Source organism: Psammomys obesus, unplaced genomic scaffold, assembly GCF_907164565.1.
Source record: "Psammomys obesus unplaced genomic scaffold, mPsaObe1.curated_primary_1811, whole genome shotgun sequence".
NCBI lineage: Eukaryota > Metazoa > Chordata > Mammalia > Rodentia > Muridae > Psammomys > Psammomys obesus.
In genome coordinates this window covers 613,610-630,032 of record NW_026586383.1, presented here as the reverse complement: position 1 = coordinate 630,032, position 16,423 = coordinate 613,610, and the positions used below count along the sequence as shown (strand labels likewise).

The 16,423-nt window shown below is 48.2% G+C and overlaps 1 protein-coding gene across 1 annotated transcript; it reads right to left on the bottom strand.

Moving 5' to 3' along the window:
* Positions 1–2,459: 2,459 nt before the first annotated feature.
* On the bottom strand, positions 2,460–5,260 carry LOC129672230 (neutrophilic granule protein-like). Its single transcript, XM_055601524.1, has 4 exons — positions 5,084–5,260; positions 4,236–4,337; positions 3,121–3,207; positions 2,460–2,591 (listed from the first exon to the last, which is right to left on the bottom strand). The coding sequence occupies exons 1-4, from the start codon at positions 5,258–5,260 to the stop codon at positions 2,460–2,462; spliced, it is 498 nt and encodes a 165-aa protein (XP_055457499.1).
* Between the last annotated feature and the right edge of the window lie 11,163 nt (positions 5,261–16,423).

The window sequence follows — 16,423 nt, the reverse complement described above, 5'->3', positions numbered from 1 at the left end:
CTCTGGTGCAGCAATGGCATAAATGTTACGGGTGTAATCAGCTGCTTTTAGATTGGGTTTGAGGCCTGAACCACAGGAATTCAGGCCTGGTACCATAAACCTGGTCAAAAGCCTGTCCTGTGGCTCAGTAGTTCACAGGCTCTTCTGTTGTTTTTCTTTTCTTTCTTTCTTTTTTTTTATAACGTTATTTTTTTTAAAAGATTTATTTATTTATTTATTATGTACACAATATTCTGTCTGCATGTACACCTGCATGCCAGAAGAGGGCACCAGATCTCATTACAGATGGTTGTGAGCCACCATGTGGTTGCTGGGAATTGAACTCAGGACCTCTGGAAGAACAGACAGTGCTCTTAACCTCTGAGCCATCTCTCCAGCCCCCTCTTTCTTTTTAAGATTTATTTATTTATTATTTATATAGTATCCTGCCTGTGTGTGTGCTTGCACGCCAGAAGAGGGCACCAGATCTTATTATATATGGTTGTTTATGAGCCACCTTGTGGCTGCTGGGAATGAAACTCAGACCTTAGGAAGAGCAGCCAGTGTTCTTAACCTCTGAGCCATCTCCCCAGCCCCTACTGCTGTTTTTCTAAAAGACATTTTGTCAAACTGCCTTCTAAGTATTTATGCTTATACTCATAGATTGATGTTGCTTCCAATCTTGGCCAGAGGTCAGCATTAATACAGATATTCATCATTGGTCAAAGTGCTGACAATAAGTGTCTATTGAGAGCTCAGTCCTAAGTGAGCACTGTATCCCACACACCACAGCCAAGTCTCAGGGAACATCACTGAAGAGGGATGGAATGGACCTAAGAAGTGCGGGATGGGGTTGAGTGCTGTGAAGCTCTGTCTTTGGGACATGGCATGGCCATGTCACCCACGGATGCACTGCAGCTATGATTACCTGTGCAAGATCTCAAGTCTACAAGGTCAGACAATGTTCCAACAGCCAGCACTAGCTGGACTCAGTGAGTTATTAACATGTGAAAAAGAGAGGACATGAAGTGCGGAGGGGATCATATTTAGGGTGCTTTGGGGGAGTGGAGGGAGGAGGTGGAGACAGTGAAAGGGGAGTAGGGGTACAGATCATCAAGATGCATTGTTCACAGTTAGTTGACAATTTAAAAAAAAAAAAAAAAAGTAAAGCTAGGGGTGGTGGCTCATGTCTGTAACCCAGACGCTGGGGAAGCTGAAGTAGGACTACTGTGAGTTTGAGGTCAGCCTGTGCTGGACAGCAAGGCCCTGTCTCTCACACACCGTGAGCTTCAGATAATAATGACTACGGTGGCCCTTTCGATACCCATAGGAGGGGTGCCCAAGAGGTAGGCCGGCATGCAAGTGCAAATTTAAAGTTCTGACTGGAACTTTTTGCTAAGGAACTAAAGGCGGCCAGAGAGACTGGGGACAGACCACTCTGCCTCGCTGGGCTCCACTGTCCCCATACCCAGCTCTTCTCGTCTATAAAATTAGGAAAAAATTTACATTTAAAAATTTTTGTGTGTTTGTGTATGTGTGTGCAAGTGAGCATGCATGCATGCGTGCATTTTACATGCACGCCACAGCACATGTGTAGAGGTCAGGGAATAGCCTACAGTAGTTTTCTCTTTCCATCACGTAGGTCCTGGGATCGAACTCAGGTTGTCCAGTTTGGTGGCAAACGTCCCTACCCACTGAGCCATCTAGCTGACCTCTCACTTTCTCCCTGTGACCCCTCCTCTGACCTCACAGAGTCTGGATCTCCTCAACCCCAACCCTGGACCTGACACATTTGTCTTCTTACCCAAGTTCAGCCATTCCAGCCTCTAGCATTTCCTTCATTCACATCCTCATTAATCTCGGAAGCACTTTATTGAACCCCTCTTACAGGTTTCAAGATGGTCTGACCGCACCCCACACCCACACATCCTGGTTAAGGTGTCTGGACATGTAAAAGGGCATTTGGTGGCACAGTGACTGGGCAGGAAGCAGCAGTACAAAGGGCCTTGTACGAAAGAAGCTGCCCTCCCGGGATGCCAGAAGCGCATCATGGAAAAATTCATTCGACAGACATTTGCAACTGGCCAGGGAGTCCCAGCTGTGATGCAAATAGATGCAGTGTTGTCTGGCCAGGGACACAGCAAGTGATACCAAGGTGGCCTGAGGGTTGTGAGTGAGCACCTGGGGGGAGGACACTTTGTTCTGGGTGAGGGAGGAAGGAGGCTGCCTGCTGGGGGGACTTTTGAGCTTAGGCCCTGGAGAGTAAGTTTCAGATACAGGGCAAGGCAAAAAGTCCCAGCAGACGGAAGCAAGTGTGCAAAGGTCTGAATGCTTTGGGGGCTGGAGTTACCCTAGAGGGGGCTGTTCCAAGAAGTGCAGGAAGCAGGGTCGGGTCTTGAAGGCAGCAGAGGGAGATGGATAGTGGAGGAGGAAAATGCGCTCCTAGGAGGCAGGCAGAGCCTCTCTTCCTTTTGCCAGCCCTAGAAATTACGCAGGATGTTGTTGATGATATCATACTTGGCATTGTCATAAATGTCCCTGATCTTAGGGGGCAGATCTTTGAGCTTGTCCTCCTGGGAGACGTAAGCAGCAACACTGCCCATTTGGACACCCTGTGGGAGAGACACGAGGCAATCGTCACCGTTACAGTAGAGAGAGTCCTTTCCCCTCCTGCCTGTGGTCTTCCCCTCAAGGGGAGGCTGAGCCCACAGAGCCATCAACTGCAAGGGCGTGAGTGGACGTGGAGGCCTGGCCTCCAGAGGGCCGGAGCAGATCTGGATTAGGGGGAGGCGAGCTTCCATGGGCTGTCTTGAAGCCAGAAGGTTGGTGTTCCAGAGCAGGAGTTTCCTCTAGGACTCCTCCAGGTTCTTCCTTGCCCAACAGCGGAAGGTCTAAGCCTCACTGCACAGCACCTGCCGCACTTTCCCAAACCCTTGCTGAAGGGGTTTGACTGGTTCTGTTCTTCTGGTGGAGCATGTGTAGGCGTGCCTGTGTATGCCTGTGTGTGCCTGTGCGTGCCTGTGCATGCAACACACACGCATGCAGCTCAGTGTCTCCTGGAGCCCAGGAGAGAACCCAGCGGGAGGGGATGGTGCACCTCAGGACTGGGCCTGAGTGGACATGGGGCCGAGAACTGCTCACCTCTCTACTGCAGCTCCTGTCGCAGCTCAAGGTCAAGGAGGTTGACTTCAACTTTCTGAAGAATTCCCCCGTGCAGTTTCGCTCCTCCTATAGGTGGATGGCACAAGAGCTTAGAGGCATCTTGGCACATTTCCGGAGAGAGGCAGGAAGTGTCCTCAAACCAGAGACGTAAGCCAGAGCCAGCAAAGAGAGACAGTGGCCGGGAAGGACAGATGCACACCCATTAACATAAATGACGGGACATCCATAGACGTTATCACAGGAGAGGGCACCTGTAAGTTACCATGCCCAGAGAAAGCCATGTTTGTTGAAGGTTGTGGGTGAAGACTCACCAACGGGAGATGCCTGTCCCTGCGTCATGAGGGACATTGCTTTAAATGTGAATGGTAAAGGAACATTTAAAATAGGTTACTTTCTGGTTCAGTTTTTTGTTTTGTTTTGTTGTTTTTCAAGACAGGGTTTCTCTGTGTAGCCCTGGCTCTCCTGGACTCACTTTGTAGACCAGGCTGGCCTGGAACTCACAGAGATCCTCCTGCCTCTGCCTCCCTGAGTGCTGGGATTACAGGTGTGTGCCATCACACCTGGCCTCTAGTCTCTTTTTAAAAAGCAGCATCTCTAGGTGGACCACAGACACACTTTGTCAATTTGCTTTTTTATGTATTTAGTAGCTTTTAGCGTGTAATGCCTTTTCCCACACTTTTTTTTTTTTTTTTTTTGGCACTAGGAATCAAACCCAGGGCTTTGCATGCTAAGTAAGGCTCTACCACTGAGCCACAGATTGCTGTTGTGGTAATTGCAATAATTTATAGTAAGGTATTAAAGAAAGTCTGGTTTTGTTTTGTTTTGTTTTGTTTCTAAAAATTATTTGGGGTGTGTGAGGGTACGTGCCTAGAGAGGTCAAGGCATAGCCTGTGGGAGTCAGCTCTCTTCACTACATTGGCTCCAGGTTCCTTTTCCCCCCTAAGCCATCTCTAGGCCCAACACTCTGATTTTGAGAAAGGTTTCAATGTTAAAAACAGCCAATGAAAGTGGCCAGGACATGTGGAAGAAGCCAGGAAAAGAGAGAACTTCTCTTCCTCCCGAGGCAGGCGGGGGTCTGGATGACAGAGACTCACCCCATCTTCCAGGAAGTCGCAATTTTTAGGCTGTCTCTCCGGGGTGGAGGTGCACACTGTCTCTTTAATCCTGAACTCGAGTGGGATACTGGCAGTCGGGTTCTAAAGACGCAAAAGAGAACTCGTGACCATTTCTCTCTGCAGTTTAGGGAACAAAGCACTTGCCGCCCGCATCAGTCTAGTCCAGGCTATACTGACCACCAAAGTCTGGGGCTTATTAAATAACCACAACAGAGACCCGGAGGGTAAGGTCAGTGGGTGCTCTTGCACATACCTGAGTCTCAGCACTCAGGAAGCCGAGGCACGTAGCTCTCTGTGAGTTCAAGGCCAGCCTGGTCTACAGAGCAAGTTCTAGGCCAGCCAGGGTGACATAAATAAAGGGTACAGCCAAGCATGGTAGCACACATCTGTAATCTCAGCACTTGGAAGGTAGATGCAGGAGGATCAGGAGTTCAAGGCCAGCCTCAGCTACACAGCAAGGACCATGTTGTGGTTTTTATCACAAATAGTTACATGACACTCTTGTGATTGCCCTTCAGCATCCTCTTGTGTAAAATAGGAACACAGACCCCTTCCATTCCTCATGCCTCATACCAGGAGACAGGTTGAGAGTACAGACTTGTCCTCACTGTGAGTATAAGAAATGGCTGGCCCAGAACTCATTACGTGGCTGAGACTAACCCCCAACTTCCAATCCTCCTGCCCCTATCTGCCGAGTGCTGGGGTTCAGTTCCAGGGTTGCATGCATGCAAGGCAAACACTCTTACCAACTGAGCTACATCCCCAGTGCCCAGGTAAGAGAAACTTTTACACTTTCCTCTTCCCAGGCTGGGGTGGCAGACACTCACCTGACTAGATGGCGGGGTGGCATTCAGCAGACGGAAGAGGGGCTTTCCGAGCTGACCCTTGTTGTACGCCTTTAAGGCCAGGTCCACAATATCCTCATACCTCAGGAGGCGACGGGCCTCGCAGGCTAGCATAGCCAAGGCCACCACCAACACCAAGACCTTCCACTGCCCTGCCATTGTCTCTGACACATGGCCACTCTTGGCCCCTTTTATTTAGGTGATACCAAGGCTGCCTTTCCCAAGGACTGCTGGTAACATAAAGGGCTGGTGCTTCCAGAAAGGGGGGGCGGCTTCTTTACTTGGCCAGAGATGGAGTATTGGTCAATGTTATGAAACACTGTTGGCCAAGAGAGGCAAGGTTTGGGCAATAGAGCAGGACCTCGAAGGGAGCCCCAAGCTAGAAGCAAAAGACTTGTGGGCAGGCTGGCCATGCCTATTTACTCTTGGCTTCAGGGCCCAGCTGGCTCCCTCCAGACCTGCCCATTCACAGCTCTTCTCTTTCTACCTGGCTCTTCCGCTTTGATCTCAAAATTAGCTGCCCAGAGCTCATGGACACCTCATATGAGTTCATCATCCAAGTTCACAAAGAGACAGTCATTTTGAGGGCAAACTCAGAGCGACATCCACGGTGTCGTACACATTTTAAAAATACATCAACTTTTAAAACTCTGAATGTCATCACTTCTTGGCCTTTCAAATTTTGCTTATGGATTGGGCATGGCGGCACACATCTTTAATCCCAGCACTTGGGAGACAATGCCAGGTAGATCCCTGTGAGTTCAAGGCCAGACCAGTCTTCAAAGAGTTTCAGGCCAGCCAGGGCTACATAGTAAGACCCAGTCTTTAAAAATAAAATAAAGGTATGATTAAAGGTGCAGGCCAGCTCTGAAGGGAAAGGTATCCTAACAGTAAGGAACCAGAAACACTGGACAATAAACCTCACATAAGAGATTTATAGGGAAAGACACAAAAAATGGCTGCCTCTGCAGGGGTGTGTGAGAGAAGCAGCAAAGAACTGAGCAGGAGTTAGGGTTTATATAGAGTTTCTTGTGGGAAGCAGAGCTTTCCAGGGTGGCCTGGGATTGGTGGGATTTTGTGGCCTGACCTTGGGCTTTCCCCCAACTTGTAGGATGGAGTTTGGCCTTCCACATCTCAAGAGGCTGGAAGTCTGGAGTGGGGCCTGGCCACTTGCACCTCTAGGGGCTTACAGAAGGTCTCTGTGAGTTCAAGGCCAGCCTCGTCTACATAAGGAGTGCCAGGAGGACTACACAGTGAGACCCTGTCTCAATAAATAGAATCTATTCACTTATTAAGTTTTATCACTTAGTATGTAGATGCACACATAGCCACAGCATGAGTATGGAAGTCAGAAGACAACTTTGTGGAATTGGCACTTGTTAGGGTTTCATGATGGAAGGGTACTGTGGCAGGTCAGGGCCAAGGAATGCCACGAAGTCACACCAGGCCTCAGATCTCATTCAAGAGATTTATTGGGGTGAGGGGGTCCTCTGGGCAGGGACAAGAAAGAGGGAGAGAAGGAGGGGGAGAGAGAGAGAGAGAGAGAGAGAGCAAGAGAGGGGGAGAGAAAAAGGGAGAGGGGATGAGGAGAAAGGGAGGGAGAGAGAGAAAGAGAGGGAGAAGGAGAGGGGATGAGAGAGAGAGGGAGGAAGAGAGGGGGGAAGGAGATAGTGGGAAAGAGGGGGAGGGAGAAGGAGAGAGGGGAAAGAGAGAGCCGTGGTGGACTTCACAAAGAGCACAACTCGTTGCAACAGTGGGAAGGTATTGCATTTGGAGGCTGGTGATGATGTGTGTGGCGGCTGGTGCTGAGCCACTGAAAGCAGGCTGGGAAGCACCTGGTTCCTACCATGTGGGTCCCAGGTTAAATTCAGATCATCAGGCTTGAGCAGCAAATACCTTTACCCACTGAGCCATCTTGGGAATTCCTGGTCTTTTGTGGGAAGATCAAGTATGAAACTTTGAAAAATGAAGACCTCCATGACCCTCCAGTCCCTCAGAGCTTTGACATCAGCACCCTCTCTGTGTTTTGCCTCTAGCAGCTCACTGCCCAAAGGGATAAAATTTCCTGTTTTCAGGTACAGGCAGTGCCAGGAAGCAGCTTGAAGAGGAGCAAACAGACCCCACCTTTCTCCTGCAGTCTCCCTTGCTAGAGGGAATGGCCATTAGCTTTCCAGCCAGCATACAGCTGAGGAGCTACTGTTTTCCTAGGAGATACTGGAAAGCAGGTGATATTCCAGCCTGCCTCCATTTTAGGCTTAAAAGCCATCTTGTAGTAGAGACAAAATAGGTTCATTTCTGTTTCTCAAGACCTGAGCTATGCCCCACCTGTACCCTTAACCCCAAATGGTTCTGTACTGCCGGTTCCAGGAAACAGCAACCATGTCTTTGTTTTGAAAAGTATAATAACCATCTTGCAATCCTATCTTTGTTTCAAAAGATTATTTTGACCTCAAATGCAAGGACTTCTTGAATGCAGCACTGTTACTTTATTGTGGTTTTGATTTGCGTTTTCCTGACGGTTAATAATTTTTAGTGTCTTTTTGTGTGCTTAGTGTCTATTTGTCTTTAGAGAAATGCTTATCCAAATCCTTGTAAAATTTCTCTTCTATGGGGCTGGAGAGATGGCTCAGTGGTTAAGAGCACTGTCTGCTCTTCAAATCAAACACTTTCACCCTCAAAATCCCTCCCACTGCCCAAGGTTTGTAAACCCCTGATTTCAAATAAATGTGCTGGGGGTGCCTGCATGCAGGCTGTCTGTCTGCCTGATACCATCAGCTTTCCACCAGGGCTGTTAGAGCCCAGGCCACGTCTCACCAGGCCTGCCCTCCGGCCTGCTGGGCTGGGCCTCCCCAGGCCTGTGTCTGGGCTGCAAGCCCTCTAGGCATGGGCTTTCACCCGCACCTCTGCATGCTCAGCACAGCAGCTTAACCAAGAGCTGTAATACTTTTGGTATCACCACAGGCTTTGGAAAGCCAGAGTTTCCACTGCCACAGGTGATCTCAGGCTAAAAGGGCTAAACTGTAAGACTCTGAAAACTCTTTCTACAGCAGGACCTAGGGCAGAAAGGTGAAACTTTTTGAGTTAGAATTTAGAAAAGTGAGCAGATGGAAGATGGTTAAGAACCCTGGCTGCTCTTGTAAAAGGCTTAGATTCCATCTGTAACTCCAGTTCCAGAGGAACCAGTGCTCTCTTCTGATTTCCTCGGGCACCCGGAACACCACACATGTAGGTAAAACACTCATATCTATAAAAACAAAATAATAATTTAAAAAATACATTAAGAGGGGCTGGAGACATGGCTGAGAGGTTAAGAGCTCTGGCTGCTCTTCCAGAGGTCCTAAGTTCAATTCTCAGCAACCACATAGCATCTCACAACCATCTATAATGAGATCTGATGGCCTTTTCTGGCCTGCAGGTGTACATGCAGATAGGGCACTCATACATGAAGAAGAAGAAGAAGAAGAAGAAGAAGAAGAAGAAGAAGAAGAAGAAGAGGAGGAGGAGGAGGAGGAGGAGGAGGAGGAGGAGGAGGAGGAGGAGGAGAGGAGGAGGAGGAGGAGGAGGAGGAGGAGGAAGAGGAAGAGAAGGGGGGAGGAAGGCAAAAACATTAAGAAAAGGGAATCTGCCAGGTATTAATCCCAGCACTCCGGAGGCAGAGTCAGGTGGATCTCTGAGTTCAAGGCCAGCCTGGTCTGCTGAGTGAGTTTAGAACAGCCAGGGCTATACGGAAAAGCTCTGTCTCAAGAAAGAGAGAGAGAGAGAGAGAGAGAGAGAGGAAAGAAAGAAAAAAGAAAGAAAGAAAGAAAGAAAGAGAGAGAGAGAAAGAAAGAGAAAGAAAGAAAGAAAGAAAGAAAGAAAGAAAGAAAGAAAAAGAAAGAAAGAAGCAGGCTTAGTACAGATCTGTAAACAATTGCCTGTCCTCCGTCCTTCCTTCTTTTCTTTTTTTTTTTTTTTAAATATGAAGACTTGTTTGTGGCCCAGGCAGAACTTTAATTTCTGCTCTCTGGTTATTTTCATTTTCCTGCTTTTCCCTCCTGAGTCGTTGGGCTGTCAAAGAGTTCCAGGACACTCAGTGTGCACATTTTACAATACAGTTATATAAATTGCCCTAATTGTTTTAAAACTAACATGTTTTTGTATTTTAGGCTTGGAGTGGTGGCACACACCTGTAATCCCAGCACTTGGGAGGTGGAGGCAGGAGGATCAGGAGTTCAAGGACATTATCCACAGCTACAACTGATTAGACCCTATTTTTGTTTTGGGAGAGAGAAAGAGAGAACATAAAGTTGAGTGGGTAGTTAATAAAGGGGTTGTCTTGGAGCTCACTCTTTAGACCAGGCTGGCCCAAACTCACAGAGATCCACCTGCCTCTGCTTCCCGAGTGCTGAGACTAAAGGTGTGCGCCACCACACCCGGCTGTGTTTGCAGATTCTGAGACATGGATTTTCACAAGTTTGAGACACTCATATGGTCTCCAAAACTGACAAAGAAAGTAAGGCCTGGAGGGCTGAAGTAGGGCTCAGTGGTTACAGGGATTTGCCGCTCTCTTTGGGAACTCGGGCTCTCTGGGTCCTGTAGGACTGAAGAGAGGCTCAGGGCTGGTGGGGACTTGCAGGAAGCGCACCCCCAGCTCCAGAAAAAAAGCTGTTTGCTTGTGAACTTCAAAAGATCAGGTTCAGGTGGGTGCTCCCGCTCCAAAATCTGTATGTCCATCTATGCCAAGACGACAGGCCTAGCCAAGAGATTTCATAAGAGCAGGTGAGTTGTGAAGAAAGACCCATCTCACGTCCTGTGGGCCCTCGTGAAAGCCCTTTGCCCTCTCAGCCCTCCCCTTCCCATTTCTGCACTGTGTAGTCAGGAGGTGACACAGATTCTGGAAGCCTTGCTCGAGTGTGGGGAGCAAGGTGGGCGGGGTGGGGAAAGTGACTGTGGCCACAGTGCTCCCAGGAAGACATATGCTTGAGATTCCTTTTTTTCCTCTCCTCACATTTTACTGTGTGTGTGTGTGTGTGTGTGTGTGTGTGTGTGTGTGTGTGCACATGCGCGCTGAGTGCACATTTGCCACAGCATGTCTATGGAGACCAAAGAACTACTAGGGGTTAGCTCTCTCCTCCCCCGCACAGGCCTGAGGCTCTAAACCACTGTGTGGGTATAGGTGGCGCCATTGTCCACAGCCATAGGCCTCGGTCACAGTTAGAGGTCCTAGGCTAGTGCCAACCCTGACCCAGTACCTCTGGCACCTCCACGGGGTACTATCCAACCCTGTAGGCACTCCCTGAAAAGCCCAGGATGTCTTGAGGTTCTGCCATGTTTGACTGAGCTACTGTTTGCTGCCTGGCACCAGGCAGAGGTGTGTGTGCTGTGTGGTGTGTGTGTGTGTGTGTGTGTAGGTAGGTAGGTAGGTAGGGATAATCTTGAAGGCTCTGGAACCTGAAGGTCTGTCTCATGGTGATTTAAATTAGCAACTATGTTCTAGGCAGGGGAGGGATACATCCTCTGTTTTTTTTTCCATGTAGAGATAATAGTACAAAAATACCCCTTGTCCCCAAATAAAACAGTCCTAACCAAAAAAAAAAAAAAAAAAAAGATTTTGGGTTGGTGGAATGTTAAGGGGGTCAGGATGCTCTCCACCAAACCTGACAACCCAAGTTTGATTCCCAGGACCCACACAGTGGAAGGAGCAGAACTAAATTCTACAAGCTATCCTCTGACCTCCACACAGGAGCCATGACATGCATGTTCCCTTCCTTGTTAATCAATCAATCAATCAATCAATCAATGTCTTAAAAAAAAAAAAACCAAACTTATTTACCAAATTGACATTTTGCCAGGCTGTATGTCTGTGTGAGGGTGTCAGATCTTGGAATTATAGACAGTTGTGAGCTGCTGTGTGGTGCTGGGAATATGAACCCAGGTCGTCGGGAAGCGTAACCAGGGCTCCTAACCGCTGAGCCATCTCTCCAACCCAGTACATGGTGTCTTAAAAATCCCACTGATACAGGGTGGTGCACGCCTCTGATCCCAGCACTCAGGAGGCAGCGGCAGGCAGATCTCTGATTTTGAAGCCAGCCTGGTTTACAGTTCCAGGACAGCCAAGGCTACACAGAAAAACCCTGTCCCGAAAAACAAACAAATAAAAGACCACTGATAAGCTGCTCAGGGTAGTGCCTGTAAGATCTTAGGAAGTGGAGGCAGGAGGGTCATAGTTAAGGTTCTGCTGCGTATCAAGTTGACACTGGCCCAGGCTAGGTGAGACACTCCCAAAATGAGAAACACAAAAGGCCCTTGCTTGCCAAGTCTGCAAGTCTGTGAGTTCAATCCCTGGGACCCATATGGTGCAAAGAGAACCAACTTCCCCAGGTTGTGCTCTGACCTGCTGCGACACATGTGAATGAATATCCCTACACACACACACACATACACACACACACACACACACACACAGCAAATGTAATTAAAAATATAAGCTATAAATAAATAAATAAACGAACAAATAAATAAATAAATAAATAAACAAATAAATAAATAAGAAACCCAACCAGCCATTTTTTTGGAATCTGGTAAGCTTTTTTTGTACAGGATTGGGAGCCTGTAGGGAGTTATAGCAATGCTGTTGCCTTGGCGCCATCTGCTGGCCAAGTGACCCCAGGTGCCAGGACCATGTTCTGCTTCCCCTGGATACGCCTAAAGTCACTTGAAAATCGCCTGTGTTGCCGTCTTTTCCAGGGATAGGGCCCAACATTCTTTAGTTTTTCAAAGTCCCGGGAGTGCTTGGAAGGAAGAGGAGCAGGGAGGAGCCTCTGTTTTGCTCCCTGCTGCGGCACGTCCTCTCTCGGGCCTCCAAGCTTCAAGAACCTGTATGATGGCCAGAAGAGAAGCAATGCAAGGTGGGGGTTCCTGCTCCGGCCTCCCCTTTGCCAAGTGTGAGACCAGAAGAGTCACCCCACCCCATCCTCCCCCCCTTTCCCCTGTCTCCTTCGGCCCTCCCTACTCAGAACCATATGGTGCTTTGGGAAACCCTCTTTCCTCTTTTGTGCCTCTGTTTCCCCGAACTGTAAAGAAGTGATGCAGGATTTTGAGCCAAGAAAGGCATCAGGGAGAAAGCTCAAAGCTTCCAGTTTGGGGTGGTTCATACTCTTTCCAGACAAGTAGGAAGGGGATTCTGGGCCGGGGAGTCAAGAGTGCCAATTTAAGCAGTATGGTGGTGGCACACACCTTTTTATCCCAGCACTCGGGAAGCAGAGGCAGGTGGATCGCTGAGTTTGAGGCTAGCCTGGTCTACAGAGTGAGTTCCAGGACAGCCAGGACTGCACAAAGTAACCTGGTCTTGAGAAAACAAAACAGAGTTCGAGGCACTAGGCAATGACTCAGCATTTGGAAGGCTGAGGTAGGTGATTTGTGAGTTTGAGGTCAGCTTGGGCTACTTAGGACAAGCCTATCTTGAAAGAAGCACCAGAGGAAGGAGAGAAAGAAGATGAAGAATTAGGAGAAGAGAAAGGAAAAACAAGGGAAACCGAGAGAGAGAGAGAGAGAGAGAGAGAGAGAGAGAGAGAGAGGAGAGAAAGTAGATAATACAAGCATATATACAAGCACATTGTATACAATGTGGATAGAAACTTAGTGGAAAGAGGAGGTCCCATCTCACCAGTAATCGGGGAAACACTAGCCACACTCTACACTGAAATGCCATTTGGTAACTACGAGCCAGCTAATAACACATAAAGTCCTTGTCTGGAATGAGTTAAGTCCATAGCACAACTAAACTACATTTCTGTTTTGTTTGTCTGCTCCCCCCCTACCCCCAGACAGGTTTCTCTGTGTAGGCCTGCTTGTCCTGGATTCACTTTGTAGACCAGGTGGGCCTCAAACTCATGAAGATCCACCTCCCTCTGCCTTCCAGGTGCTGAGATGAAAGGCGTGCGCCACCACACCTGGCCCATCTTTTATTATTCTGTTTTTCTTGGGAGCAGAGATGTTCACCTGTTTTGTTCAACAGCACTTAGAACAATTTGTGGGACCCTGAGGGAGTCAAGTAAAATTGGCATAATAAAGGAACTGTAAAGATCAAAACCTCTAGCCTAGGCTCATTTTTGTTTTGTTTTCTGAGGCAAGATTTCTCTGTGTAGTCTTGACTATCCTGGATTCTCTTTGTAGACCAGGCTGGCCTCGAATTCACAGAGATTGGCCTGCTTCTGCCTCACAGAGTGCTGGGATTACAAGTGTGTGCCACCATGCCCAGCCCAGCCTAGGCTCTTGCCTTCACTCTTTGCAGAGGGTTTGGGTGGTCAAATTCATAAGGCCAGATTCAAATTTCCACATTGGTAAACCAAAGGAGGAAGGAGTTTGTGTATCCTTTAAGGGGCAAAGCAGCTTACTGGATGTGAAAGTTGTGAGGGAAGAAATGACCTAGCTTAACGTGGTGTTTGGTGCCCCCTTGTGATGGGCTGATTTTAACCTTTGGGGCTTATGCTACCTCTAACTTCCTCCTTTGCTGGGGAAATGAGCATACGGGTGGGAAGGATGAAGCAGAACATCCTTTGCACTGGGGCACCCCTTCAGCTGCTTCACACCCTCCCAGCCCATCCTATCCCCCAGCCTCAGCGTTTGACACCTGTGAAGGATCTCTGGCTCTCTGATACTTTCATACCAATTACAGTAACTGAAGATTGAACCCAGGGCTTCATGCTTGCCAAGAAAGTCTGCTACAATTGTGCCTCGTTCCCAGCCCTGAATTCCTGCTGTGTGACTCTTGAGTCTATGGTACTCTGTAAAAGCACCTGTAGAAAATCAACAGACTCTGGTAGTTTAACTTACTACTATAGTTTAACCGAGTGGGGCTAGGGGTAGCTATTCTACAGAGAAGACAGGGCTAGAGATACAGCCCAGTGGCAAGAGAGCTTGCCTAGCACACAGAAAACTCTGGCTTCAAGGCCTAGCACTGCTAAAGAAGGAGTGAGACTCAGGGAAGGACAAACAGCAGGGTTGGCTTGCTCCAAGTGCAGACTCAGCGACCTGGCTGTTCTGACTCCTATAGTGTGTCCTGCAGTGTCGCCCACCTAGAATGCCCCTTCTCTAGACGGTCTTTCTTACAAGGATTAAGACTTCCTGATACTCCCCTGCCCCTCCCTGTTCCAGCCCACACTGATCCCTTCCTGGCCTCATTTTTGGGATCTAAGCTGCTGCCTCTCTTTTCTCAGCAACCCCGTGCCCACTAGGCTTCCTCTCAGCCGGACCTTGGCTGTTGTTCCTAAGCTCTGCAGAAAAAGTATCTGCAATATCTGTCTGTGTGTTTGTCTGTAGGCAGCTTCTCATGTAGCCCAAGCTGGCCTGGAAGTTTCTATGTGGTCTAGGCAGGGCTTGACCTTCTGTCTGATCCTTTCACTTCCCACATGCTGGGATTCTCACTGTGCGCTACCCACCCCTGGCTTAGTGCAAGAGGTTTCGTTTTTCTTATTCTCGTAGTAAAGCATATCTAATATAAATGTTACCATTTTAACTGTCTGAAGTATACTGCTCAGTGGTATTAAGCGCACTGACACTGTCATACTGCCATCGCCATCACCCACCTCCAGAGCATTTCCATGATTCCTAATGAAGCTCTTCCCATAAATAGTTAACTCCCTCTGATCTCAGACCTTCTAATTGCTGTAACAAAATCTTCGAGAGAGGGTCTAAAGGAAGGTTTATTCTGCCTCACAGCTTCAAAGGTTCCAACAAATTATGGTAAGGCAGACCATGATGGCAGAACAGTTCACCTCATAGCAACCAGGAAGCAGTCACAGAGAATAAATATCTGCTCTAGCTGAATACCTGCACAATATTTTCAAAATGGCTCTTTGTTTGTTTCTGTTTTTGTTTTTCGAGGCAGGGTTTCTCTGTGTAGCCGTGGCTGTCTTTGTAGACCAGGCTGGCCTCGAACTCACAGAGATCTGCGTGCCTCTGCCTCCCAGAGTGCTGGGATTACAAGCATGCACCACCATACCTAGCCCAGCCTTGGCTCTTGCTTTCACTCTTTGCAGGGGGTTTGGGTGGTCAAACCCACAAGCCCAGACTCAAGTTTCCACGTTGGTAACACGAAGGAATGTGGAAAGGTTTTGCTGTTTCTGTGCAAAGAGGACCTGGGCCCTACCTGCATTGGGGAAACCTGTCTTCCGAATCCAGCTTCTATATTCTTGGCCTCTACATTGCTTCTGAATGATCTGTCCTCACTTTCACGCACACTAGACCTGAACCTTTACTCTCCCTTCTAAATTGTTTCTCCCAGTTTCCCCATATCAGGTAAGAGGCTGGCAGTCGTACACCTACACTTGGAAATCAACTTTGATCTCATTTCCTAACATCCCTCCGCCCCAATTTAGGATAGTTTTGTTTCAAAATATTTCTCAGATGTTGCTCAAAGTGAGTTATTTTTAAAATTTTTTAAAACCTTCTTTTATTTTTTAAACCTTCTTTCACCCAATGCCAATCACCAACAGTCTCCTAGAAGACAAAAGGCCACTCACTAGTTTTCTTATATTTAAAATTTATTAATTTTAAGACAAATTTTATTGTATTGTTATGTAGCCTAGTCCAGTCTTGAAAAGACCTAGCCTTCTCCCTCGGCCTTCAGGGTGTTGGAATAATAGCAACGCCTTCACTATTTATGCCTAAAATTTGGCAATACAGACATACAGCTTTGAAATTCCTGTTTTACAGATGTCTCCAAAGACAAATGTTCATCGCTGTATAGGTCCTTCCAGAATCGCACCTCCTCAGGTGGCTACTTGGCTGTTAAGTGTACCCTACTAAAAACCAAGAAGTCCTCAGGCTACAGAGGGTGGTGGTGTGGAGCTGTGTCCCTGTTCCTTCACCGCTGACAGAATGAAGCCCTTGGCATTTTTAGTCTGGGTTCCACAAGGCTGTGTCTCCTTGTGCCCTCTTCCTAGCATCACACTCGCCATATTCTCTACTGGAGCACCAGTCCCCATCCTTCACTGCTCTCAAGATTTGGGATTACAGATTCACGGGTGACTTTTTGGAGGGCCTTCCGAGAAGGGAGAACAGCCTTACGCAAGACCGAAAACCCCAGCGGAGCCTCGAGCTTAGTGGAGGAGACCACTATTGCCACAGCGGAACCCGGAGCTTAAGGGAGAGGACTACTATTCCCAGAAACCCTTTCACCGTGAATTGGCTCTTTCCCTCTCCCAAGATCCTTCGCGCGGAGAAGACTGAGCATGTGCGAAGAGGACTGCGCCTGTGCAAAAGACTACACGGGCGCGGACTGCATCTCCCAGCAGGCTGTGGGTGCAGGCGTCAGCTCCGCGTGACGAGCAGCTTCCGGCG

Bases quoted from the DNA above. Each gene is read 5' to 3' on its own strand.
- LOC129672230 (XM_055601524.1), bottom strand. From the start codon at position 5,260: ATGGCAGGGCAGTGGAAGGTCTTGGTGTTGGTGGTGGCCTTGGCTATG. The intron at 3,208-4,235 runs GTGAGTCTCTGT...ATCCACCTATAG, and splicing joins GCGACTTCCTGGAAGATGGG to GAGGAGCGAAACTGCACGGG. The intron at 2,592-3,120 runs GTGAGCAGTTCT...TCTCTCCCACAG, and splicing joins ACAGGAGCTGCAGTAGAGAG to GGTGTCCAAATGGGCAGTGT.